The sequence below is a fragment of the Labrus mixtus genome, chromosome 15 (assembly GCF_963584025.1).
Source record: "Labrus mixtus chromosome 15, fLabMix1.1, whole genome shotgun sequence".
NCBI lineage: Eukaryota > Metazoa > Chordata > Actinopteri > Labriformes > Labridae > Labrus > Labrus mixtus.
Window position 1 is genome coordinate 23,976,675 of NC_083626.1, and position 27,099 is coordinate 24,003,773.

Genomic DNA, 27,099 nt, shown 5'->3' on the forward strand with positions numbered 1-27,099 from the left:
CGCAAGAGAGAACAAAGCGGTGCTTCATAGCAGTTTGAATTCCTGACTTATCTGTCAAAACCCTAAGAGATAAAAAACCACAAGATGTTCTTGTCATGGACAGCAGAAGCATCTAAACATCTAAATGTGTTGGTTTAAAATGTGAAGTTTGTTGACAGTGTTATAAGGTTCAAGATAATTGAGAGATAAACTCAAAAGGAGGATTCTTCTTTTGGTTAATGATCTCTGTCCCACTGATAACAAAGACAGAGACCACATCTTTACCACATCTGGTTATCAAGCAGAAAGGCAAGTTGATGAGAAGGCCATCTATAATGTTTTTTTTTTAGAGGGGAATCACAGGCTCCTCCTCCTCCTCCAAACTTTGTCACGGGTGTGGGAACTCCCAGCCTCATGTATCATGAGTAGGTGAGCAGAGGAGGCGTGTGTCTGGAGAGAGAGAGAGAGAGAGAAACAGAGAGAGAGAGAGGAGCGAGGACGCACAGAGGAGCTGACGGAGCATTAATGACATACTGGCCGGTTAGAGTTACAGGGATGCAGTTTTAGCCACAATCCACCACTGTTTCAAGCTCCAATCTGCGGACTTGAGCGCGCCGAGCACTGGGAACAATTTCGCCATTTGACAGAGGCTTATAGTGGATTAATTTATTCTCAACAATGGGCTTGGAACGATTTGACGTGAAGACGCCGGGGACAGCGGAGCTCCTCGCCCGCTCAGTCCTTTGTATGATCGGACTATTACTCACTTTTTCTCAGCCTGTCTGCGAGGCGTTCAACTTGGACGTGGAGAGCCCAGCTGTTTACAGCGGACCTGAGGGGAGCTACTTCGGATACTCGGTTGACTTTTATTTGGCTGATTCTGCCAGGTGAGTTTCTAAGACACCGAATAAGAGTAAATGTCTAATTGTTATCTTTACCAGAGAGGGCTCCCCCCCCCCAGCAAACCAACACCAGACCAAAACCTGAAACATTAATTCATCACTCCTTGAACATTTAGCCTTCAAACTTTCCATTGCCTCAGTTACACTGGAGAACTTCAGGACATTTCCGACCCCTGTGTTAAGGTTACAGGGCAAACTTCCAAAAGGGAAATACGGGATTCAGCCAACTTTCTTTTGGATGTTGGATGTTTTTATCTCTGACATTAAATCAGGGCTTTGTGTACATACTGTGATCTCAGGACACATGTGAACTTTACGCACAGTGCGCACGCCCTCCCTGTGCGCGCAAGTCACTGTAATTGAATATATTTAGGAAATTACATTTGTGTCCTAAGTGACTCCAACATTAAAGTCCCTCTAATGCTAATCTAAAAGAGTGGCTTTTTCATCATAAAAAAAAGAATCAACCCCTTTGGAATCCCCCTCAAATCCTAATCTCATTCCTCCACACAATTGCATTTAATTCTGACCTTTTAATCTGATTTATCTTGAAAAAGCCTGTTAACTACAACCCTAAGTAATCACATCTTATTGGTTTGAAACGCTGCTGAGGATTGAGATGCTTCCTGGCTCTGTGGGGATGTGAGCTCCGTGACACCCAGCATGCTTGGATTGTCTCTGCATTCTTCCTAAAGAGATTTTGGCATCAGTCATTTTGAGGGTCTTAAAGTCATTCACACATGCCTGTGGTCAGGGTCTAATTCCCCCGCGGTATGAGGAGAAAATACCAGTGTGGGACGTCCTGACTGTCCTATAGGAGCATTAACAACAAAAATACAGGAAATAACAAAACAAACCAGGGTTGATAAGATGCTGACAGGTCTGCCTTTGGGTTTTTGTACGTTCTGTCAAACGTTTGGACCCAACCCTGTAATCGTAATAATGATTAGCAAAAGGTTCTGTGGCCAGAGTCAAGGTTTCACTCAGACGTAATCAGACTTCCTGGCTCAGCCTGTGTCTCGGCCCACTGTTCGACCAGCCAGCATGCTGGGATTTGAGAAAGGGCTTTGTGCCGAGTGGGCCTTCAGCAGCAGCTCTAGTTTCCCCTCTTTCTCCTCCCTGCGTCCCTGGACGGCAGACACTCAGACATGGGGAAATGTCTCCCCCCCCCCCCACCCACCACCCCCTCTTCCCCCGGCCTTTGCTGTCTTTTTAAAAGCCTGCTGCTATTGCTCTTCATGTCCCAGCCTGGGAAGCTTCATGAGAGCGGTATGATTTAGGACGTGGAGCTTGAACGCGTAGACCCTCTTCTCTCCTCGACATCCCCCTCCCCTATTTTCCTCCTATGCTGATGTCATCCTGCAGGGCTTTTTAATTCATCCACCACCTACAACCCCCTCCCCTCCTTCACCCACCCAACCCACCGTCTAGCCTTCCCCATCACTCCCCCCTTAGTCTCATTATGTGTGAGACACAGGAGACGTCATCATACTGATGACTTAATCTGAAGTTTTCTGGAGTCGAGAAGCCGTGGAGGAGGAGATGAGACCGTGCTTTGTTCAAGCAGAGAAAAATAATGTAAATGTAGCTTCCTGAAAACCTGTAATTTTCCCGTTGGATGATGTGTGTTCAGAAGTCAAAATGTCAAACAAAACAAAGTGAAAGCAGATTTATGAGCGTGAATCAGAGCTTAATCTGGAAACCACATATATCTGCCACTTTTCATCCCCGCTTTTCTTAGAAGTCGACACGTGAAAAAATATCAGCAGAGTCTGGAATTGAGTTTCTGTTATCTCCTGTTTCTGCCGTCACATCATCATCTCCCACACTTTGGGGGAGAGGGGGAGTAGCTGGAATCCCCGGGTGAGGTCAGTTGAGGGTTGAACGGGGAGTCGTAGTGGAGCTGCTGTAAGCCTGCCTCTGACCTTTTATGAACTGAACTGTTGCCGCTTTTGAAAAACTTTATTTATCTCCGGCTCAATGACCAATGGTCTGCTGCAGATGTGGAGACAAGGGAGGAAGATAGTTCTCACATCCATAAACGTTCCTTGTCAGGCCTCCAAACACAAAGGCTTACTTTCTCCCACTTTGGCGCTCGTCATTGACATGGAGTTTATATATCTGTCGTGCCCTCCGGCCTGGACTAATAAAATTAAGTTTGGACGCTGGCAGACAGCCCACCATGGAAGAACGCCTGAGGACAGAGCCTGTTAACTGTGCGTGACGGCTCCTGTCAGAAACATACGAGAAGGGCAGGAGGATATATGGTCCCCTGTTGTGTTTGTATGTTATTTCATGATCTGTGAAGATGAACTCCTCTGTTACACACACCCTCCTCTTTATTCTGAAAGACTTGTGAGCTCTGACACTCTCCCCAAACACTAAATAATCAAACACCGGTTACAGACTCCTCTTTGGTTCTCACCGGTGCCAGGCAGTGATAAGGGAGTGGATCATTCAGAGATAGAAGAGGTCAGAGATCAGGGGGTGTAAATAATAACAGACCCGTCCTGGAGCGAATGAGAGGATGAGACAGCTTCTGGTGCCTGTCCACCAAAAAAATGTAGCACTTTTGAGGGATTGTACATTTCAAAACCATTTGTTTTGTTACTTATGACTGCCCCTTTATAGTTGACCAAACATACGTTAAAGAAAAAAGTCTTTGATGAATCAAGGTTTCATTGTTTGTTTAGTTGCAAAAAAAAATGTCAATGCAGGACTGCCAACTTTTCTGTTGTCTGAGCAAACTTCTAAATTCTCAGCGTGCATCTCAAATCTGATGACTGCTGCTGATGGTTTTAATGACAGTTTTACATTTTCTGATTGTTGTGTTGAATCTTGGATCTTCCCATGTTGGATATAGAATACAAATATGCAGATTAATATATAAGCATAAGAAGTGTGCCCATGTTTTTTTTAAAAGGGTTAAAGTCACATTAATTAAAAGTTGGGCCTTTTTTCCACGAGAAGCGAGTCTCTTCTGTTCAAGGAAAAGTCAGATTTTACATTAGACGCAGTTAAGCACATGTTCTGAAGTCGCAGCAGTCAGCAGAAAGTGTCCAGATAAGCTCTTAGTCAAATGAAGAAGTTGGGAAAAGGGTCCTTTTCTGTTTTTGCTACACTGAGTGAATAAAGCGACTGTTATTCACAGTTTCTTTATGGTTATGGTGGTAATGTTATGGTAATGTTATGCAACATTATCACAACAATTGTCGCTAACATTCAACACTGAGCAAGTTCGCCTCTTGGCAGTATATAGCTAGACTGGAGCTAATTAAAACACACTAAATGAACCATTGATTTACCAACCCAAGTTTCAATAACCAAAGCAGGGGATGGGAAAGAATTTGCATGCAAACACGTTTCCCAAAAACAGTCCGCTAACAATGTTCCTGTTACAGTGTTGTTGATGTTTTCTTGCAAAATAATTTTTCAGCCCTGGAGCTCAAAATATTGTCTTATGACCCAAAAGTATGGATAATGAATTAATGATGGAAAATGATGGTCAAGCAAAATCTTAAACTGAAGACTGCTTACTGACGAGGCATACCTTTAGTCTGAAGCAGCCGTGGGGACGATATTGCCGTCACAAAGCTCTGTGCAATGACAGAGAACCCTCCGATGGAGTTAGTAATCTCTTCCAGTCCACACACATGTTTCAGGGATGTGCCGGTGATGTGCGTTGACTCACGGATGGTTTGACCATGACGTTCACGTGCAGAGGTCAACCAGTCCATGTAGGTCACTCTCCTGGAGTTTACCCTCTCCAAAAAGGGTTCGAGTTAAAACTAATATTGACATTGGCCTGGTCTCTCTTCTGACCACTGAAGCAGCAATGTTTTCTCTGACTACACTGAGGTCCCTCTCCATTTAAGATCACTCTCTTTTCTGTTATTGTTTTCACCAGTGTCCTCTTTCTATGGACCTTATTTCTAAATCAAACCAGTTAAGTGTTTGAGCTGCAGGAGCCCAGTTTATATATTTGGGCCTGCCAAGTTTTGCCTCATCCAGGTTCTCGTCATTGCCTGCAGACAATAGAGCCCTTTGTCCTCACGACTGAAAATGTTTACCTGTTTTCCATTTTCGGAGTTTTAACTATGACTTATTTCTAACTTAATTTTAGAAAAGCTGCTTTAATTCTCTGTTGTCAAACTTTATATGCACCTATGACGATCAGGCCGTTCGGTTGGGCATATAAGTGTCTGTTGTTGTAAAGGTCAGTGAGGATATACTTAGCATGGCTACACTGCACGCTCTCAAATTTTAAAGTGCCTGTCTAGCTTTCACTGCGCTGTTGGTAAAGGGAGCTTTAGAAAATGAGCCTGTGTGTGTTTGACTGGAAAATGACGTCTGCGTTGATTGTGACGATGTGTTTAAAAGGACCCATGGAGCCTGCTCCTGTCACGTCTGCAGCGTTGGGTTTGGGAATGCCCAGAGGACGTCATGTCTACCTTTGAATGGAGTCAGCCATTGGTTCAGGGTCGTCCTGACTCACACTTTGCTAGATTTGAATCTCTTACTGCCAGGAGGCCTGGTTTGTTTTAACCCCAGGTCATGAAATGACTCACGTGTATGGTAACTTGATAAAGGCTATCCTTTATATAGAAAGAGGCCAATGACGACATCGTCCTATGAAATCCTCCTGGATGAAATTCAAAATTTGCATCAGAATTCATATTAAAGATGGAAATACCTCTGGCCATTACTGTCTCTGTATGCATGTGTGGGTTAAGTCAGAGTTTGAGGGGGGGAGGGGGGGCAGACGAAGTGTTTCAACAGCTGCCTCCCCCCCCCCCCCCCCCCCCGCCCCAATCATCACATTTAATACAACAGCCCTCTATCCTGAGGTGAGAGGACTGGACCCCCTGACGTGGGCATTGTGGAGAGGTGTGAACCACCAGCAGTTAAACTCCCTGCGGGAAGATTTTAGGGCAGTTTGACTGTGAAAGGCAAAGGGAGGGGTGGTATTTGGGGGGGGTGGGGTGGGCACAGTTTGGTATGAGATAATGCACAGGCCTGAACACAAGTCATCTTCATGTTGCAGGATGCTTGAAATTTCTCGCTTGCCACATGTGAAATGCTTTCTGCATGGTTTGTGGTTTTCACAAAACAGCTGCTGGTTCAGACACATTAACAGTAAAAGCTTTCGTATTTGGAGGGCATGATACAGACACAGAGTGTGTCAGCAATGCTTGCTGAAAGGACGGGAGTAAAAACGACAACTGCTAAATCAGCTTGCTGATTCAGTAAGAAGACTAGCAATGCCTACCCAGCTGCAGAGCAGTGTAAAATCATCTAGTCTAAAGCTATTTCAAATTGGTTTTGGATGTCTGATCGTTTTCCTGTGTGACAATAAACAACGATGTTGGATTTCCTCTGCTCCAGCACTTGTAATTTGCAGACCACCTGTTGCTCACCACGACTATCCTTCTGAGGATACCAAGGAAGCAGTTTTGTGGTGATGGTGGAATCAGATCCTGGACTGTTTATCTGATCAGATCTGTTCGGTGCGGGTTCAGATCTCAGCTGCTCTCTTTCAACTTTATTCAGTTCATGTGGAAAAGTTTATGAATTGTTAAAGAAGTCCTGACTTGCTCCAGGCATTAAGAGCAACAAACAACTCCCTTATCTCTTTCTGCGTCTTGCAGTAACATCTGACCGTTCGTAAAAAAAAAAAAGTGGCTTTTGTACAGCACAGTAAACTCTCTGTAGACAGCACACGCCATCCCAACAGGCACTGCTACTCTCATCATCCCCAGACTCCTGGACAGCAGCACTGAAAACACGTGTGTGTGTGTGTGTGTGTGTTTGGTGTGTATGGGAATAGATCGTCCAGATCGTCCATATGGCAGACGAGCAGACTCAAACAGCTTCTGTCTGGCCTTGGCTTTGAGAAGATGCAAGACTGCTCGCCTGGCTCTATGTGGTCTAGAATAAGTCAACACACACTCATTTCTGTCATCCAGCTGATCTCACTCTTAGTGCACATGCATATTTCAAAAAGTCAATAGTACAGATCATGACATCATACAACTATCCATTAATATATTGAATAATGTGAACTAACTATCCAGCTCAATAATTCAACCCCCATTAGTCTTAACCATGTTTGATTTTTGTTGATGAAGTAATTCTTCAGAATGGCCGTGGTTGGACATGTTTGTTGTGTTTGGGCATGCTTCATTTATTTTCTGCCTGAGCGAGAGCGGTGAAGGTCAAGTGCGGCCTCTGGCTCGGATCAGGTCACTGCATTTGAACGATATAGAATCACTTCAGTGTTCAAGCATGTGTTGATAGAGCAGTGTACACTCCATGGGTCACTGTACATGTTTTACGTAGGTGTTGCTGAGGTTTGAAGGCCACTACCCCCCCCCCCCCCCCCCCCCCACCCTCAACACACACACACACACAAACCCACCCCATTTGTGTTATAGGGTTTGTTGAGCCATGTTTATGACTGCAGATGGTGACTTTGGCAGGCTTAACGAATGCGATTTTCCCCCTTACTTTCTAGATTAAAGCTTTTATAATAGTGTTCGAGTGACATCAGCTTTGCAGCTGGGTGGAAGACAATTAAATGTGGAATGGGTGTGGGGGGGGGGGGTTGTCTGGGCTCAAGGAGCAGGGGGTAACAGAGGAATTTGCCCTCTTTTAACCCCATTCTGTAACCTCATCATAAACCATATTAGCAATAGCTACGCACGCATGATAGTGTCACATCAGCAAGTTCCAGCACCCCTTATTTCTCAACCCCACATAAAATAGCGGTTTACAATCTGGCAATTATGGTGTGGTGGGAGATTTTTGGTAGCATTTTAGCTTCAAATGAGACAAACCCAGTCTTTGCTAATAGTGAAGCTGTTGTTTACGCATTCCAAACTTGCTGCTCGAATCATTTACAGTAGTCTTAATTCGTGCTTAATTGTCAGCTGAGTGGTGGAGGTCATTAGTGGCTGCTGTGTGGCAGCCGGTGGGGCTGACTTTGCAAGACATGGTGAAGTCACTAATGCTTATCTTCGAACTAGTCCCCCACTAAGGCATTGCAGAGGTCTCTTGTGAAATCGGTTTGCTTTTTCTCCATAGCAACATGGCACTTAGAAATAAGCAAGTGAGGATCGCTTTAATTCTCCAGTAGCCAAAACATTTGACTAAAGTTTGGTCATGGCTTTTCAGCTTTGCCTGCTGTTATCCCTATCACTCTCTCTCTGTGAACAGCCTTTTGTCTGCACTCATTTTAGCCACTTTGGCTCAATACAACCTGATGAGTCTGCCCTTAAGCAGTACAGCTGCCCCCCTACCAGTTACATATATTTGCATACCATCCCAAGAGCCAGCAATACACTCCACCTTTTCTTACAAAGGAATTTGTAATGCAGCTCTCAGTCGACTGCACTTACAGCTTCATTAAATGCTAATGATACAAAAGCTTTACCTTCAGAGCACACAGCAGATAAAGTGTTGGGCGGGGAAACACCAGTTTGGATCTAGACAGATCCTTGTCTGATAAGGACCCATTAAATGCTAATTTCTCCTAATTTGCAATACTTTCAGATAGCCATCTTTGAATGTGTGTCCTCACATCTGTGTTTTTCTGTGAAAGGTAGAGGAAAACGTGCTCCAGCTGCCAACGTGCTGAAAGCATGATCTGCTTGTTTTGTTATTTCCTTTATTATTTCCCTTTGAAAAGCTGCCATGGTCAATTATGCTTGGACTCGGTTCAGATCTGTAGCTTCCAGTGTCCTTGGCCTCTTGAGTGTGTACATTTTCCTCCAGTGGTGTCATGTACTGCATAAATGAGCTTACACTCACATTCTTTCTTAAAGGTTTTTGCCCAAGAAAAATGTGTTAATCTCTGTTCTTTTCTTGGCTCTGAATTCTTTCACTTCGCACAGATTATCACTTTAGTTAATCTTTGGAGCTTTTTTATTCAGCCCATATCTATGATTTGCAGGTGTTGAGTGTGCTGGGTACCAGTTCGAACCCAACTTGTTGCACCTTTCCCGCATGTCATTCCCCACGTTCTCGCCGTTCTACGTTCTCTCTTTTTTTGGGCATAAAAAGCCCAAAAAAAGAACAGCTTTACAGAGCATAATTGCAAGTGTTAGATATTTAGAGAATGTACATTTGTGTGAAAGTCTTGAGGCAGAAAAAGGGAGATCTCTAGCCATCTCAGTGTGTGAGGGTCCCTGAACACGAAGCCCCTCTGCAGGTGGAGCTCAGCTGCTCTGGGTATTCCTTTGTCTGCATATGAGGTCAGAAACTGTTTCTTGCTCTCAAAGTTGGACTGGTTGTTTCTTTTTCCCTCTTTCAACCCAAACCAAGGATTTCTGCTCTACATTTAAAATTGGCATTGTACATCTTCTGAGGTATCTAGACCACATATAATCCTTTAACTCATAACTTCTGCTTGTAGACCATCCCTTTGTTCTGCATCAGTTGTGTGTTTTCAAAACCTTGGATTCTGACATGATTTGAAAGCTTTGTGCTGACCACCAACAAACCCTGGCCCACTTCTGTTACATTTTTCCACAAGCTAGCCAGCGCTTTTTGTGTTTTGTCATCTGAGGTTATCAGTGGCTTCTCAGGAATGAGTTTTTCCCATAACAAAGCCTGAGACTATTAACCATAATCAGACGGTTTTCATGTTGCAGTGTTGGAGAGCTGTGTCGGCTTCGTCAATCAAGAAGGAAAGTAGATAAATCCGCATGCTAGTGCTTTTCCTGTAAATAACCAAAAGCAAAACCAGCAGGCCTAGTCAAAAGTTTAGAGATGTTGGGCAAATATTTCCGGTTACAATGATATATTTGCTAAATTATTAGCAACTATTGCGCATTCAGCCATCTCTCAGCTAATGTTAGTTTGTAACAACAATAGGAAATGTTCAAATTCCTAGCTAACATTAACGTGCACTTGCTAAATATAATGTTAACTATTTTAAGGTAATGTAAGCTAGCTAACAATTAAGCAACTTAAAGCCTTTGGACCATGTGGTGTAGTGCTGGATGCTATGTTTTGCCACACTGTAAACCTTATTAGGCAATTGTAAAGTGAACTAGCATGTTTATTAGCCTCTGGACCCTATTGACTTTTACTTTTTGCGGCATAATGCAGTGTCTTCATAAAATTTAAGCCTTACTGTTATGTTAGCTAGCTAATAGTAAAGTGAACTATAGCCAGTGGATCCTGTTGAGTTGCACGTTTGGATACATGTTTGCTAAAATGTAAAACTAGCTAGCTAATTGTTAAGTAAACTAGCAAGTTTAACCTCCATAGCCTATTGAGCTGTACTTTTGGGGAATGTTTTGTAAAAAAACTAGGGAAGTAAACTTGGCTTGACTTGACTAAAAGGTAAACCTTGAGGTTATGTTAATAGTAACCAAATAGCCTTCGGACCCTGTTGTGAGGTACTCTGGGGGGTCAGGATGCCTATAGGGCATTTGAAGCTAAAACACTTTCATAGCCTTACTCATTAGCATATGCTTCACAACAGGCAAGGTTATATTTGACCACCTGTTAGCTAACATAACATTTATATAACATCACCATGAGCCAAGTTTTTCTTCTTCTATTGCATGTTTTAACATCTCTTGGGTTAAACAATATGTTTCACTCAAAATATGTCTCTCTCCAGATGTTCACTTTCATTGTCAGTTTAGTTGCTCAAAAGTCGAGGACAGATACACTTGAGATGATGCATCTGATGCTCTCTGTTATTAAAAAGATTGTTACACAGCAGTACCACATTAAAACAGCACTGGAGCTCCAACCCCGAGCATGACGTCATATAAATATGGTAAATTACTTTAACTACATTTTGACTCATGCAAGCTCCCTGTCTCCCTCTGCACCCTTATGAGTAATACCCCAAGGGCAGGATGCTAAGTTTAGCTAAATTGTCAACCTTCATGCACTATTGGAAGATCAGGGGCCGGAAAGGGTGGTCTCTCTTCCTGTTTAGTAGCCCCCCTAGACACCATCTGGTCTCTATGGTCCCATGCCTCTTTTACCCACATCAATGCCAGCAATTTTTCTGTGGTGCTTGTTGGGTCAAGTCGGTCCAGAATGAGGTAATGGCTAATCTGTACACTTTAGCAGCTCAGTCTCTTGGGGTATACTTTTTTGAACTTCCCCATGCTGGAGTTGAGGTTTCTACATTGGCATATGATCTCTCACTGCCCCTTCTTCTTCTCCTCTTTCATCTATCAATTCTGTCCTGTGTTTTATTGGTCCTGGACTAATCATAACCACTGATGTCGGTTGAAATAGTCCGTTCCCTTTGTAGCTCCGAGGACAGGGAAGTTTGCTGTCACAGCTGTAGAAACAAGAGTGTGACTCCACTTAGCCTGTCTGCTTTCTTGTTTTCCTGTTCAATCTGCCCCTCAGGGATGCATGTGTGACTGTGTGAGTGTTTCTCCTTGTGTGTCTGAATGTACAAGTGGCGCGAATGTGTTTGTCAAGCAACATATGTGCACATGTCAAAGCATCAGTTTCCTCTGGCCTGTATGGGATTATGTAAAACTGTGCTGCAACCTGTTAAAATGTTTTGCTTCTGAGTCAGAATGTAGCTAGCTAAGCGGTAAAATGTGCACACTGCAATGTGTCTAAATCTGTCGAGGGGGAGGTCTGGAATGCAATTTTTTAATCAAGGCCAGGTTAAGAGCTTCAAACCTTTGTAATTTACAGGTTTGTAAGGATCCCAAGGTATGGTAAACTGGTAACATCAGATTTAGAGTAACTTTCCTCTTTTTCTGTCTCTTTTTTTGCAGTGCAAGTGTGGTAATAGGAGCGCCAAAGGCCAACACATGGCAGGTAAATGTTACGGAGGGAGGATCAGTCTTCTACTGTCCATGGAGTTTCAACCAGTCAGATTGTCATACCATCGCGTTTGATCCTGAAGGTAAGACTTTTAAGAGATCCGTTGGTTGTTCTGATATTTGAGTACCAAAGACAAATATCAAGTCCTTTTCACACATGTACTCGAACACATTTATAGAACATTTCTGTAAAGCCTGCCTCTGAAATCTTCCCAATTTGAACTTTCACAAAGGGGTGAGTCTCTGGAGATAAGGCGACATTAAAATGGATGTCGCAGAAGCCATGGTGTAATGTATATCCAAGAGGACAGCAGTGATTATCACCTTTGGCTTAACAAAGCTACTGAGTATTCAATGACCTGGTTGTGGATGTTGAAGTGGAGATCCAGTTCAAAGCCTTTTAAAATACCCGAGGTTTGCTGATCTCTGGACACTTTTGAAGCCACTAGAGCATTTCCTCTCTGCTCCTTTTGTCAGCAGCAGGTCTGGATCAGGCGTCTTCATTCCACTCCACTGAACTTCCTGGACGCATGATCCTTTCTTCCTGTTCGTATCTTCTCTTTAGAGGCCAAAAAAGGATAATGGGGTGTTGAAGAAGTTTTTTTTTTTTTAAAGGATTCTCCTCCCTTCCTTTAGGTCGTGTTTGTGATGCCTTGCCCCAGGAACTTTAGGGAGATAAGCAACCAATAAACAAATAGATCAGACAAAGAAATGTGCTGTTTGTATGACAGGTGAAGTAGACACCACCGGTCGTGACAAAAACACTCCAGTTGAGAATTGGGCAGAGTGGATTGCGAGAACAAAAGGAAGTGCGTAAGATTGTCTAATGATGGATTCATGTTTCGGTGTGTTGACAGAGCAGCTCTCAGCCTGTTTGGAATAATGGAGCCATGGGGAAGCAATGGACAATGAAAGCAGAAAGCCTGTGCTGTGACTAGTTTTAAGATTGAACATCCACTAAAAACACACGCTGACAGTATGTTTTACGCATATAAGGAGACAGTTCCTGCTGCACTCTTGGCTCCTTTCCTTAGAAATCAAAGCTTAGCATTATGCGCCAACTTAAATTTACAGTCCATCGTGCACAATAGGGAAAAATATTCCACTGAGTGTTTCACAAGCCTGCTTTAACAACATTCTTTTATTGGACACCGCTGCTTGGTACCCTATTTTTGCGCTGTTTTTCTTGCAACATAAAATGTGTTGTACATCCAGGGTTGCTGGCTGGAGGCCACAGCGAGTGATGTCATGTGCAAGCAGCGAGGCCTTACGGTGAAGGTTGGTCCCCTGGGTTGTCAGAGAACGTCCTTCATATATTTTAAAGGGGCTTTGAAGGAGCTGATTTGAGTGCCAGAGGTGGTTCTGACATCTGGATCATGGCAGAATCTCCTTGTTGACGAGGGGAACACGGACATCTGCATGCAAATGTGCGCCATGCCAAACAGCTGTTGCGTGGATGACATTTACTGCTGTGATTCATTTACTGTAGCTTTTTCTTTCCAATCCTGATAGTAAATACCAGAGCAATAAAAATGTACATGCAATGATGATACTGGCTGTTCAGCATGTTCTGACTCCCAAGACGTCAAATACTGCAGCCCTGTCAACGGTCCCAAAGCTTCAGAATATGTCCAAGGGTACCGCTCTACCTTCATTTCTAGACTCCTCTCGCTCATAATTCTGATGTGGCGATAAAGCGAGGTGATATAGAGCCAAAGAAGAAGAGCCAAAGTCAGCTTGGCCGTTGTGGTAGATTGATGGATAAACAATTTCCCTGCCTTTCATCCAGGTGATTAGAGGTCAATTTCAATGTGGGACAAATAGTGTCAAATAGTTGACACAATTCAACATTAGGGATGTTTTTATAAACCCAAACTATGATATTTTTCCTGCAGCTAATCAAGTATAAAATCACATTGATAGTTTATTTAACATTTTACTTAATAGATTTGAAATCATTTTCCATATTTTTAACACCAAACCAGTTGCCTCCAGTGGGATAAATACCGTTTTTTTAATGGAGTTGACAAAAAGACTTGGTCCTTAAAAATGCTTCTTTTGCAACATTTAGCACATGCTAATGATTTTTGTACATCATAAAATCACAAACATATTTTATTTTTAGTTTCAAAGCTATCTTTTGAACATCTTCTTAGATGTTTCTTCATTAATTATCGCTGCTGCTAGGGTGGTTTCCAGATTATCATAATTTAAAGGGTCAAATAGACAGCTTCTGTGTTTGGCATTCAGGTATCTCTTTTTAGGACACTGTCTCGCCTTAGAGAAAAAGAGTGCTGCTAAATTATAATTGATCTTCTTCTGGATTGTTGCTTACCGGTATATTTCTATAACAAAGTGGTGTCATAGGTCTCGCAGTCTCTGGGTGTGTTTGAGCTCTGACCCACAGGCCACAGACCCTCTTAATTAGCCTAACTAATTGGGTCAAAGTGGCTCGAGGCCCCCTCCCATCCACTTCCTCTTCCATTGAGATAAGAGCCTTTCTATGGATCAGAGATGGGACCGAGGGCAGTAGGGAGGGTGTCAGAGGGGCACATACAGGATGGGAGGAAGAGAGGCAGGGCGAGAAAGCCAGGGGTGAGGGAGGGGAGGGAGGAAAGCGGGAGAAACCAGAGCCCCGTTCCTCCGCTCTGTCCCCCTCTGCTCTCCTGCTGTCGGTACTCCCACAGGAATCACGGCTGATGTGATGAGTGAATTTGGCCATTTGTCTTCCACAGTGACACACAAATACACACACATACACACACACACACAAGGAGAGGCTCTACCCTCACTAATGGCCATCCTCTCACACACAGTTCAAAGGCAGACCAAGTCTATGAATGCACTCAAGCTCCCTGCACTCTTCTGCTGGTCCCGGGAGAGAGACCGAGCCGGGCACCATGTCACATCAGGGCTAACTGTCCCAGGAGGTTTCAGTCGGATGACATGCTTTTCTTTTTTGGTGGTCTTTCTCTGGGTTCCCCGGCTATCTCCCCTCTGGATCTCCCTTTTTTTTCATTGAAAGCATTTCATGTAACTCCAGCTGGAGCTGGCCGGTTTCACTCAACTCCCAGACAACAAACAGAACTTTTCATCGCCCATTAAAGTGACACAGAACAGAACTAATGCGAGAACTAATGCTAACATGTGAGAACTTTGCTTAGCCTCTTTGGGCGGTTATGCTGATGTGTTTCCTCCCTGACTTAAAAAAGGTCACCTGTCGAGCAGGCCCGGATGGTAGTCTATGGAAGATAACCAAATATTAATCCACCAGTGAGCAAGCCCTTTGCAGTAGTGGCACAGGGCTATTTGGGAAAATTCACAGCGAGCAAGTAGGCAAGGGTGAAGACATTAACATGGCCTAAACAGTGCCAGACCGACTGGATCTTCTTGCACATAATGAAGCTGCTTCATGCTCTATTCTGCTTGCCATTTTGCTCTTTTCCACGTTTTTAAGTGCACACAGCATTGATATAAATGCCCGACCCATCCGAAAACGTAAATCTCCCACTGTTAGGGATATGTGTTAAAGGGCATCTCTGGAAAATGTCAGGGGCAGACTGTCCTCAAACGTTTCTAGAATTTTTGCAGGAGTGCACATGTGCAAGTTGCATTTAAGGTTCATGAATGCATACAGATGTAGAGAGAGAGGATCATAGTAATACTACATGGATTACAAGAGGACTTTTCTGCTGCTACTTGCGCTTGCAGTGGTAACACGACTCAAATTAACACAGTCACTGCTCAGCTCTTACCTCTGTGGTGACTTTACATCGGCCTTATCTAAACAAAGACCCCCCCGGTTATGAAAATACTTAGAAGGCGTACGCTTAAAGGAAAAGCACCATGCAGCTATGGCAGATTAGTTAAAGTAACAAGCCCATAAAGATCCGTTTGAAGTGGCGGTCATGTTATTGCCTGTATGGCTAAAGCACTTCTTTTCACACATAGACTTCTGACCACACCGAGGGGGGAAGGTCTTTGTGCCGTCAGCCCATAATAAATAACTTAAGCAGGGAAAGCCCAGTGATGGCGATTAAGCAGAAATACAGTCAGGTTATTAAAAACTATAATCTCTCTGCTTACTGTCTTGGGTGAAGTGAAAGCTGGAGAGCAAAATCTGTAAAGACATAAAAAGCCTAGTGAAAGAAAAAATGAATGGCAAGATGGAGATAATATTGAAAATGAAAACATAGAATAGGGAGACAGGAGTGTGTGCCTAAACAGAGATGACTGTGAGGTTGCTATGAGGAAACTGGGCCAGAATGTGTATGTTTTCGTTGGACCCCGGCCCCTTCGCTGTTTCCACAAAGACACAGAGCAGCTCCAGGCTGCCGTGTTGGCTGGGGAGGAAAGCCCAGGGGCGGACAGGAGTGGACGGAGAGGCCTGACACACAGCCTGCTTTCTTCAAATCCACATAGGTCGTGATCTTGGCAGTATCCATCAGTCCATAGTAGAAATGAGGCTCTACACTTTTTCTACACATCCCAGACGAAAGGGGGAAAGAGTCTAAGGACTGTGAAGATGAAGGCAGATTGGTTGTCTCACATATGCTTTGGATGCTTTTTGACCTCACATTTGCACTCTCCTTGCGGATGTAATCTCACACTGATTTCACGTCCCCTCACTGTGTCTGCGATAGTCAATCGCGGTGATGTGACTTGCTTGCCAAATCAATTTGTTTGCACTTCAATCTTCACTGCAGCACAGATGTTACATCTGTCCTCCAATAAAGTTGTGTTTAAAACCTGACTCCCCGGACCATCTGTCATGTCACCTGCTGCTGTCAAAGCGTTGAAGTGGGAGATCAGCAGCGTTAGTGACCAGGTGGCCAAACAGAGTGAAGGGGTCAGGGAGGTTAAGCTAAGTTAGCCCAGTCCAAACCCAGAAGACCTGAGAGCTCTCTTATGTCCTGGATAGAGATGTTCAGATACCAATTTTGACTAATCCTAATTCTGAAACCTACCAACTACCCTTCTGATATTATTGTGATAAAAACAAAGATAAGCTTTGAATAACATTACACCCTGTACACTGAGCACTTTTTGGCTGATTAGTTATTAGACTGGATCATTGCATTGTCTGGCATACTCACCATTACCAAATACCGCATTTAATGCAGAATTGAAGTCCGATCAGTATCTGGACAAGTCTAGTCCTGACCAGTGGCCTGGCAGCAAACACCATTTTTCATTTTCTTAATATGATTGTCTTTCCATGAAAAAGGGTGAAACTAAAGTCTTGGAGTCTGCTATTCGCCAGTTGTCCAGATGTTCACAGGGGTCTGGAAAGAGTTCAGATATTCAATGTCCAACTGATGGAATGCTTTATTTTTGTCAGACTACTGTTGCTCAGTGTCATTTTTCTGTGTTTTCTTCCTAGGGGATCGCACCGTCTTGATTAATGACACAGAACATAAGATCGATTTCAAGTCCCACCAATGGTTCGGCGCCACTGTGCGATCACACGGTGATACAATTCTGGTAAGGCAACACTCTCAGGGATGATTTGGGAAGATGACAAAGAGGGTTAGAGTTTCCACTTTGCACCACGCCACTGGTGCTCTCTTCTGTTATGACTCAGGCTCTTGGTCTCTTAAGTGGTTAAAAACTTGCTACCTCGTCAGACGTCAGGGGGAATGTGTATTTTCTTTGTCAGAAATTTGTCTTTCAGATTACTGTCCATTAAGCTGTTATCATTCAGGTACAGTTTTCACCTTCTGTCTCGACCCACTGTAAAGAAATGTTTCTGCCCCCCTCTGGGACATCAAAGTTTAGCAGCCTCTTGTTTGGTCTGATAGTCGGGGTTGTGACCTGGGTTGAGTTACATGGTTACCCCGCTCCAGATGTACCGGTGACCTCAGCCCAGGTCTCCTCCTGAGTTCACCGGGGTGTTGTTGCAACTGGAAAAACATCTCCCACCTCAAAGCTCACACCATGCATCAACGCATCTCCTCCCCTCCCCATCTCTCTCTCTCTCTCTCTCCACCTCCCATCTACCCCAGGCATGCGCCCCCCTTTACTCCTGGAGAACGGAAAAGGATGTCCCCCGCTCTGACGCTACAGGAACATGCTACCTCTCAGCGCATAATTTCACAAAGTTTGTGGAGTATGCTCCCTGTCGAACAGGTAACTGTCACCTCTGTATTGTAATCTTTTAGTGATGTGAGCTTTGACCAATTATCACAAACATAGCTTGTGTTGATGTGACACTACTCCTCTGTAATGGAGTTGGGATAGGTTTTTTCCTGTGATTTGTACTGAGTATTATTTCTTGATGTGATTTTATGCCTTGAAGATGTTCTGGATAGTTATCACTTTGAATAATTCATGATGCACTACTCCTGTTTTCAGAGATCAGTGATGCGATGGGACAGGGCTACTGTCAGGGAGGATTCAGTGCTGACTTCACAACGGTAAATCTATATTCCTTTTGGGGAACCACCATAAGGTTTTGGTATTATAATTTCCTTAAAAAACTTTATTTAAATTGAAATGGATAACAAAAGTATAAAGATTCATAGTTGGTCATATATAACTTTGAGAGTGATCCAACTAGTCAACGTTTTAGTCTATTGTAATAAAAAACATAAAGAAATAGTTAATTGGCCTTTTTTGTCATTCAAAAAGAAAAGGAAAAGTAGAAACGTAAAGGTATAAATAACTTTTTTCCAACATTCGACTCTCTGATAAAGGACTGTTTATGTAATGACAATCTTTTTCTTTCTCATTGTAGTAATTCCAATGTTTTTATCTTTCAGGATGGCAAAGTGGTATTAGGAGGACCAGGCAGCTACTACTGGCAAGGTATGGTGGACAAACAAATCCACTACATTGGAAATCCACCCCAAAAAAAACCCTTTTAAGTTGATCTTCATACCTCTTTGGTTCTACTTTAGGTCAGGTTATCTCTGCAGCTAAGGAGGACATCATCAAAGCATACTACCCAGGCTATTTCATGCAGTCTGTGGAGAACCAGATCCAAACCAAACAGGTCCAGGCTAAACATGACGACAGCTACCAAGGTAAAGAAGCAAACGTCGGCTTGGCACTTCTATGAAAACTGAAGATTTATCTGTTTTTTCATTTTCTTCCATGCAAGCTAAGACTGTATTTGTACTCTCGCCTACAGGCTACTCAGTTGCTGTTGGGGAATTTAGTGGCGATCAGGTGGAGGGTAAGTCAATAAAGTAAAGTACGTACCGTCATGGCCAATGTTCATTGAGGCGCACATAAGGGAGAACACAGAAATATTACAGCTGAAGTGAACATTAATCGATGTCAGCTACAATATTTTACCTGATTATTGAGCTGGAAAGTAGTCACTAATGGAATTCTCTTATCCTCCTGCTGGGTTAGATCTGGATATTTCCCTCCTAAATCTTTGCTATGTTCTCTGTGCCCCTTGCAGATTTTGTGGCTGGCGTTCCAAAAGGACTCAAGCTTTACGGTTCGGTAAGAAAGCTTAATCATCGCTCTCCTTTTTGGCTCTCAATTTGGTGCTTTTAGAATAAAACGCCTGGGGTTAAGATTTGGGGCTGATACAGGAAAAAAGAAAGAAAATAGTCTGAGTGTTATTGTCACAGTGGGATTTATTTTTGCAGCAAATTCCATACCAGAGTCTGTGCTTATATGAGTCCATATAAAAAAGACGTTCACCATATGTGGCTGCTGTGTTGCAGGTGTCTATCCTGAACGGTACAGATCTGAAGACCATGATTAACTACACTGGCGAGCAGGTAAGTCTGAGAGCTCTTATCTCCAACCCTCAACAAAAAAGCTCCTTCACGCTCCACTTCCTCAGGATTTTCTTTGCCTTTTCATCAATTTGTTGAGTCAGTGTTAGCAACAATAATTTCCTTTGCAGCAGTTTCTTAACTAGATTTTGGTCTCCTTGGTGGTTTGCTGTAAAGCTCAATTATTGAGGGGAAAGAGCAGTCGCAATTTGTGCAAATGGTTCTGGGAATAGAAAAGCACCAAGCTCGTTAAAAACAGTGATGATGGATTCAGCTGAATAAATAAAATCACAAGTGATTTTTTGCTTATGCTCTGCATTTCAGACTGTTTCTGCAAAGTTTGTGCTTTTTAGATTAAAGTTCATGGCAGAATATTCAGAAAATTGAACCGACCTGGAACAGAAAGAGTAAAGAAACTGGGCTGAACCTGTAAAACCCATCAAGCCTTCATGTTTCCTTCAATACTCTCGTTTTTCTTTAAGAGCGAGTTTGAAGTTTGGAGTCCAATGATTTCTTGGGTTTAATTTGAGAACAAGCGCACTCTTGATGGTTTTTATGGATTCTGACATTCATGGAAACACTTCTGTTTACAGATGGGATCATATTTTGGCTATGCAGTGGCAACAACTGACATCAACAGTGACGGGTGAGTAGTAAACTTTTTCTTGTTGGTTTTTCCCACCCTCTCTCATTTTCACTTTTGCAGCCAGACAATAAGTTGGCAGAACCCAGATTGGATGCCACCAACAACTCATTAAAGGCGTCGTTTTGTCTGAGCTTAAATGACTTTGTGTGACTTAACTTTACTTGTCTGCAGGATGGCTGATCTGCTGGTGGGAGCACCGATGTTCATGGTCCGAGGCTCTGATGGGCGTCTGGAAGAAATGGGCCGGGTCTATGTTTACCTTCAGCAAGGCCTCCTGAACCTGACACTCCTCCTACCTCACCTGACAGGCACGCAGGTCTTTGGGAGATTTGGCAGCACCATTGCCCCGTTGGGAGATCTGAACCAGGATGGTTTCAACGGTAAGAATGAGGGAGTAGTAGGACTGGTGTCATTTTCAATGAAGTATATCGTTTTAAAACTAAACGTTTACATAGTGATTTTTTGAAGTGCACATAAGTAACAAATTGGCTAATTTGGGCAAAAACAAATAAAGTTGATCTAAATAATAAGTACATTTTAAGTTACTTTTGAGAGTATGATTCTAAATGCTTACAGTCTTCCTTAGTAAACATGAAACTACCAAAAGGAAAGAGCCTAATGTTTTTTTCTTTATTTTAATTACAGCTAGCCCTTTATTCATTTGCTAAAACATTGGTTTATGACCACATACTAGCTGAAGTAATGACATAATTAGCCTCAGATGTACTCTTGTGTTTACTGCTTATTAGCAAACATTAGTATTTAGCTTGAATCCCCGCTGTGCCTTTACTGGCTGTGGACTCGTGTTATTTAGAACATAGGATTAGCTGGTGCGTTCACTTTTTTGAGGGCTTATTTAATACGACTCTAAAACTTTTCCTGGCTTCTATCCTTTGGCAGATGTGGCAATCAGCGCTCCGTTTGGAGGTGAGGATCGGCAGGGACTGGTCTACATCTATAACGGATACTCAGGAGGTCTCAGGGAAAATCCGTCTCAGGTGATCGCTGGCCAGTGGGCCGCTGGGACTTTCCCTGCCAGCTTTGGATTTGCTCTCAGAGGTGATAAGGACCTGGACATGAATGGATACCCAGGTGAGCGAGGTTTGAAGTGTGCAAAGACACTTAATAACTTTCAAAAGAATCCTTTTGAATGTTTTAATAATCTCTGTCTTTGTTCCCCAGATCTCATCGTTGGTGCGTTTGGTGTTAATAAGGCAGTTCTCTACAGGTTTGTTGTTTTGAATCATACACTTCATGTTATCCTGTAGTCTGTTTGTTTAAATTTGTAGTTGATGATGTAAAAAATACTGTATGCTTATATGAATTATTAATGAGAAAATCTAAGGCCCACTTGAGTTTTCACTAAATATGAAACTTAAACTTGCATTTAGCGACATGGCTAACTCAGTGTCTTTCTTCTACATCCTCTTTGTGACCCACAGATCGCGACCAATTGTAAACACCAGTGCCACTCTGACAGTTCACCCCACTATGATCAACCCTGAGGAGAAGAACTGCATGATCTCCAATGGAAACAACAGCGTTCCCGTTTCCTGGTGAGTGTTCAGCTTGTCCAGTAGCAACACTCAGCATCCTGTGGCTAAGGCTTCATTTCTGCTCTGTTGGTATTTGTTTGACCTATCTCCAGAAAGATGGGCTTCCCAATTTCCCCTCACATGCATAAACAATCCAATCCTGCAGGAAGTTCCGATAAGAAATATCCTCTCCATCAGCAGTCACGGTATTAATAACGTACCGTGGGGCTGCTCTTATCTGACCTATTTTCAAAATGTCTCCATATCACACAGTTTCTGTAGTGCAGCATTGAAATAACATGCTGAATAGCAGCATTGTTAGCCCCTTATGGCCTCCTCCAAATGTGCACAGTGTTCAGTTCCAGAAAAGGGGAGAGGAAACAGACGGTTGCTCGCTGCTCGACATGGTTGACACTGCACTCATGTGTCTGCTTCCCCCCCCCTTTCCAGATCCTGATCCATAAAGGAAACTCTTGTATACACATGTGTCTTGATTATACTACGTTGCCTGGCGATGAGGAGTTTTTTGGTGGGGGTGAAAAGGAGAGCACAAGGGATAATGGGAGGGAGGGTAGGGCCTGAAAGTTTTTCTGCTGTTGCTTTGAATGAGATATTGTTTAGTGGTGGAGCACAGCTGGGAAACATCAGGACACGTAGACTCCTGCGAGCGTGCGCAGAAATCCGTGCAGACACAAGAGTGAACATATAAAGTTATTGCTACTCCATAGAAGTCCTTGTAGCCTGTGCGTCTTTCTGTCTCATTTTTCAGCCCTTCTCTCCTTTTCCTTCCTTTTTTCTCTTCTCACTTCCTTGACTGTCCCCTCGGTTTACCTTGTGTGGGTTTACTTGTAAAGGATTGGGGTTTTTTTGGGGGGTTGCAGACTATTGGACAGCAGCGGCATGTTGTGCAGCTGATGTCATGGGAGAGAGCTGCAGGCTTATATAGTCAGCCATTGACTGGTCAGCACTGAAACTCGAGTCGTTGGCCCAATTTCACCCTTCTTAACTCTGCTATGCCTTTGTGTGTGGGGGGGGGGGTGGCAGAGGGTGGGAAACGGAGACGCGGCGATTTATCAGCCCGGAAAGCGGTCAGATGCCAGGATGCCTCCAAAAACATTTCTTTCATATTATTCAATGTTTTCCCATTACGCCTGGTGCCCTGTGAACATGTGGACCATGTAAGGACACAAGCAAAGTGGGCGGTGAGAGAAAATTGGAGAACAAGCGAGGGCATTTAAGGTGTCTTGTGTGAACTCGATATTTGCACAGATTCAATTCCATGAATGAACATGCGGCCCTCATTATCTCCTTGTCCTTTTTTTTTTCTTCTTCAAAACAGCGTCAACCTGAGTTTCTGCATATCTGCAGATGGGAAGCACCTTCCAGACATCCTGGGTGAGCCAACTTTTCTCATCTGCACTTTATTACAAGAGCGGAAACTGTCAAAAAGCCACCAATGGTAATGTTTTCAATCCATAATAGTCTCTAGGTTAAAGTGTTTTGGCAGGTGATGAAGCTTTTCTGTCTGTGTTGTCACAGAAAGACGAGCACAGTATGCCAAACATCTTCATTTATCAGCTTCGAAAACCTCTTCAGCGCTCAGTCCCCTTCTGAATCAACCCATGTTTATTATCTTTAATCACTTCATCCTTTATATACAAGCGTTCCTCGTGCCATTAACTTTACGTCGCATGGACTACATTGTGTGAGCGTCTTGGTATTTATGGCAGTCGTTCTTAACCCTGTCATTAGGTGACTCAAGACTCTGTGAATACTCATTTGTGCGTGTGTTTGGTACGTGTTGCAGATTTCCAGGTGGAGGTGCTGCTCGATAGCCACAAGCACAAGCAGAAAGGGGCGGTGAAGAGGGCTTTGTTTTTGGATTCACAGCAGCCGTTACAGCAGAAAACTGTGACGGTGAGGCGCGGCGAGCGTACGTGCAACCACACCAAGATCTACCTAAGGGTAAGCAATATTTCATACCAGTAAAAGATGACGGTGAAGATGATTTTCCTTGTCATTGAAGTCATCGAGCAGTCAAAAATCTAAAAATCAAAGCAGCTAACGTTGTATTCTGTCAAAAACGATCAATTCTTGGTCATTCTTGCAACACACTCTCACTTTTTAACACCAGAACAAACTTTGGTATATGTTTTCCTAACTGCAGGAAGAGAAAGACTTCAGGGATAAGCTCTCCTCCATTTTCGTGGCCTTGAACTTCAGCTTGGATCCGTCGGCAGCAGCGGACTCCCAAGGCCTGCGGCCTATCCTCAACTATCAGACCACCAATGTGATCGAGCAGAAGGTACTTTGATGTTCACTCTTCTTCCCCAAAATCTTCTTTTCAGCAGAGTTAACCAAGCCTGGAGTGATCTTCAGTGAATCCAACATCAATATAAGCTCCCTGAAACTGCACATATGGTTCTAAGATGGTTCAGACTCATTCTCTCTGGACTGATGATAAGAAAATCGACATCATTCCCTGTAGCACCGGCCAACTTCTCCCTGTTTTCCTCTTGTCCTCGATGAAAGACTGAATCTGTTCCTTTTTAGTGTAGCTTCTTAACTACTCTGCTGGGAGAAGGTCCAGGATGTCTGGAAAGCTGTTGTCAAAAAGAAAATGTGAGGCATATGCACAGTGGAGTGAAAACCCTTTCCCAGCAGGCATTGCTCTCAGTCTGTTTGCGTGCATAACAGCACACAGGTGAGCTTTTCTTTCCATGAGATTCAGACACAGAAAGTTGGTAGATTTTTCAAGGCGGGGCACAGCCCATCTGTTTGAAATCTCTCGGCATTCTGCCGCTTTCCTTCAGGCGGTGAGTTGATTTTGCTCGACATGTGGCATCCTCTCAGCTGTGGCACAGCACGCACCATATGTGAATGCAGCATCAGGCGTATTTGAAGAATCAGCAATCATCGTAATCGTATCCCCTCCTCTCTCTCTCTCTCTCTCTCTCTCTCTCCCTCTCTCTCTCTCTGTCCCGGTGTGTTTCTATCTTTTTCCCTGTTGGGCCAGAACAAACCCTGTCATTGATGCTTTTCCTCGATATGAAAGCAGCCAGGCCTCCAACAGATGTGGTCTTTTGCTGAGCTGAGACCTTGAGAGAAGCCTGGGCTAAAATATTGACGTTAAACCTGAAAAAAAGCCCTTTTTAGCCAAGTGTGATCTGTGTTTATGTGTGAGTAAAAAGGGGAGTGAGGGCCTGCCAACATATTTCATTAATCTTTCTTTGGAGCGTGTGAATGAAACAGTGCGTAAACACAGTGCAGGGTGACTTTAATACCACAGCCATGGCCTTGATCAGACACATGATGCCCTATTGATTTCCACATATGTCTTGGAGAATGTGTGGCAGGCCTTGTAACATTTCATACGTCTCTGCCAAACTCTTACTCTCTTTAAGCTGGGGTGAGAATTAAAGAGGGTTGATTTGCTCAGGAAAGTTGAACTCTATTCTCCTCTTTAACATATTCCACATGTGTCTATAAGGAGTTATGGCACAATGATGGATCTATTTAGTGTCATAATTCTCAGATCGGCGTCTGTTTGTGCTAAAGCAACTGTTGTCACCTTGAGGAAGCTTGGAAATTGATGAAGTTGTGCATAAATACCCTCATTGTTCTGAAAATAAAAAACATCTGAACACATGAGCGTCAATTTGAGTAACGACCTCAGCTCATCTCGCCAAGTGAGCGTTTTGATTCCACTGCTCGCCCTCATTATGGCACATGAGGAGGACGATGTTGTTGTTGTTGGTGTTGTTGTTTCCCTGCGCAGATGTACAGATCCAACTTAGCATGTTGCTTACCATAGTGTCCATAATTAGAGCCTCATGCATGGTGTAATGACTAGGGTGGGCAGTTGGCTCTCTCTAATCTACCTCTTCCATTTCTATTTATTATCCTCATCGTCAGGAGCATCATCGCACTGTCAGAGTCGCAGCGGGATGCAATTTAGCGAGCCGCAGGGCTTTCCCTGCCACACGCTCGGCGGTTATCCACTTACCCAGCCGTGTTTCTGCTCCTTTGTTGTCTTTCCCTCCACTGTAATCTCGAAACCCTCGTTTCTGCCTTTCAGGTCAACGTACAGATCCTATGTCTCAGTATGTTCCTTCAGGCTACAGGCCCCTCCCCTCTCCATATGATCATATACTGCTGTGGTTGGCAGGGTGGCGCAGCGTGTGGTGAAAGTGCGGTTCTCCACTTAGCGCTGTGATGTGGGACGCTGGCGAGAGCAGCGGAGCGTGCAGCTTTGTGCTCAGCTCCACAGCAGTATCTCCTCCGGCGCTCTCTCTCTCTCTTGCGCCGGACTCTTCCACCGCTCATCATTTCCTACCCCTTAACGCCACAAACAGAAAGCATGTGTGTGGGTGTGTGTGTTTTCTGGGGACAGCTGGTTTAGGGGAGTGTGTGTGTGTGTGTGTGTGTGTGTGTGTGTGTGTGTGTGTGTGTGTGTGTGTGTGTGTGTGTGTGTGTGTGTGTGTGTGTGTGTGTGTGTGTGTGTGTGTGTGTGTGTGTGTGTGTGTGTGTGTGTGTGTGCCTGTTATGACCTCACTGAGTCAGTCATCGTCCCTCTGAGGCACAACATTGTTTTTGACTGTCTGATGGGCAGCGTTGATGTCTTGTCGTTCAAAGGGACTGCAGTGCAGGTGTGTGTGTGTGTGTGTGTGTGTGTTTGGAGGTGGTCGAGAGGAAGAGTTGGAATGTATTACTCATACCACATGTTGCATCTTGCTACACTCATCCTGTTGTCTCCTTTTAAAAAAATACATGTTATTTATTTCCTGTGCCTAATTCTCTTCACATGTAAAGTAGTGTGTTTTTACTGCTGGGTCATTACTCTCTGCAGCCTCTTTTAAAGTTTTTTTTTTATCATCCCCTATGTGCATCTTTCAGACTCAGATTCTGCTGGACTGCGGAGAAGACAACATCTGTGTTCCTGACTTGAAGCTGGCAGTGCACGGGTGAGTCTGTTCATTTCCTTATATTTCTCTAAAAACCCCGAAGCATGTCAAATTCAGGAAATATATCAGAGTGTGAACAGTGAGCAGGGTCATAGACACCGAACTCTTCACCTTCACAATAGGAGTGGGGCCTTGGATTTGAGTGATATATTGTAAATACAGCTGTTTTTGTTGTTCCACTGCTTTGTTTAGCTTAGCATACCAGAGGGGGGCTGTTAATGGCCTCAGTGTTACAGTAGAGCAGGGATATACCATCCTCTGAAAACAGGAAGCCGCTCTGCTCTACAGGTGCTGCAACAAACAAGTTAAGGGTAAAAGACAGGCGAGATGAAAGGGAGCAGCTTGGAAAGAGTCCCAACCTCGCCTATGTCTGCAGCCGTCAGGAGCTCGCCACACTTTGATTCGAGAAATCTGCAAGCATTTTTCTCAAAAATAACAGCCTCCCTGATACTCCCTTCTCTCCTCTGTCATTTTGATCTCACATTCCTATATTTATCTACCATCTGCCTCCATCTTTTCTCAA

At 43.7% G+C, this 27,099-nt stretch overlaps 1 protein-coding gene across 1 annotated transcript in view; it reads left to right on the top strand.

The window, feature by feature from the left end:
• The first annotated feature begins 433 nt into the window (after positions 1–433).
• itga5 (integrin, alpha 5 (fibronectin receptor, alpha polypeptide)) overlaps positions 434–27,099 on the top strand; it is a 37,711-nt gene continuing 11,045 nt past the window's right edge. Inside the window, exons 1-19 of the mRNA XM_061057915.1 lie at positions 434–866; positions 11,648–11,778; positions 17,079–17,179; positions 17,701–17,824; positions 18,050–18,111; positions 18,457–18,502; positions 18,595–18,720; positions 18,828–18,872; positions 19,107–19,150; positions 19,378–19,434; positions 20,025–20,077; positions 20,249–20,457; positions 20,978–21,169; positions 21,260–21,305; positions 21,520–21,633; positions 22,952–23,007; positions 23,420–23,577; positions 23,780–23,917; positions 26,509–26,576. Of these exons, the coding sequence (XP_060913898.1) occupies positions 658–866; positions 11,648–11,778; positions 17,079–17,179; positions 17,701–17,824; positions 18,050–18,111; positions 18,457–18,502; positions 18,595–18,720; positions 18,828–18,872; positions 19,107–19,150; positions 19,378–19,434; positions 20,025–20,077; positions 20,249–20,457; positions 20,978–21,169; positions 21,260–21,305; positions 21,520–21,633; positions 22,952–23,007; positions 23,420–23,577; positions 23,780–23,917; positions 26,509–26,576 (1,979 nt within the window). The 5' untranslated portion in view covers positions 434–657. The remainder of the gene's footprint in view (positions 867–11,647; positions 11,779–17,078; positions 17,180–17,700; positions 17,825–18,049; positions 18,112–18,456; positions 18,503–18,594; positions 18,721–18,827; positions 18,873–19,106; positions 19,151–19,377; positions 19,435–20,024; positions 20,078–20,248; positions 20,458–20,977; positions 21,170–21,259; positions 21,306–21,519; positions 21,634–22,951; positions 23,008–23,419; positions 23,578–23,779; positions 23,918–26,508; positions 26,577–27,099) is intronic.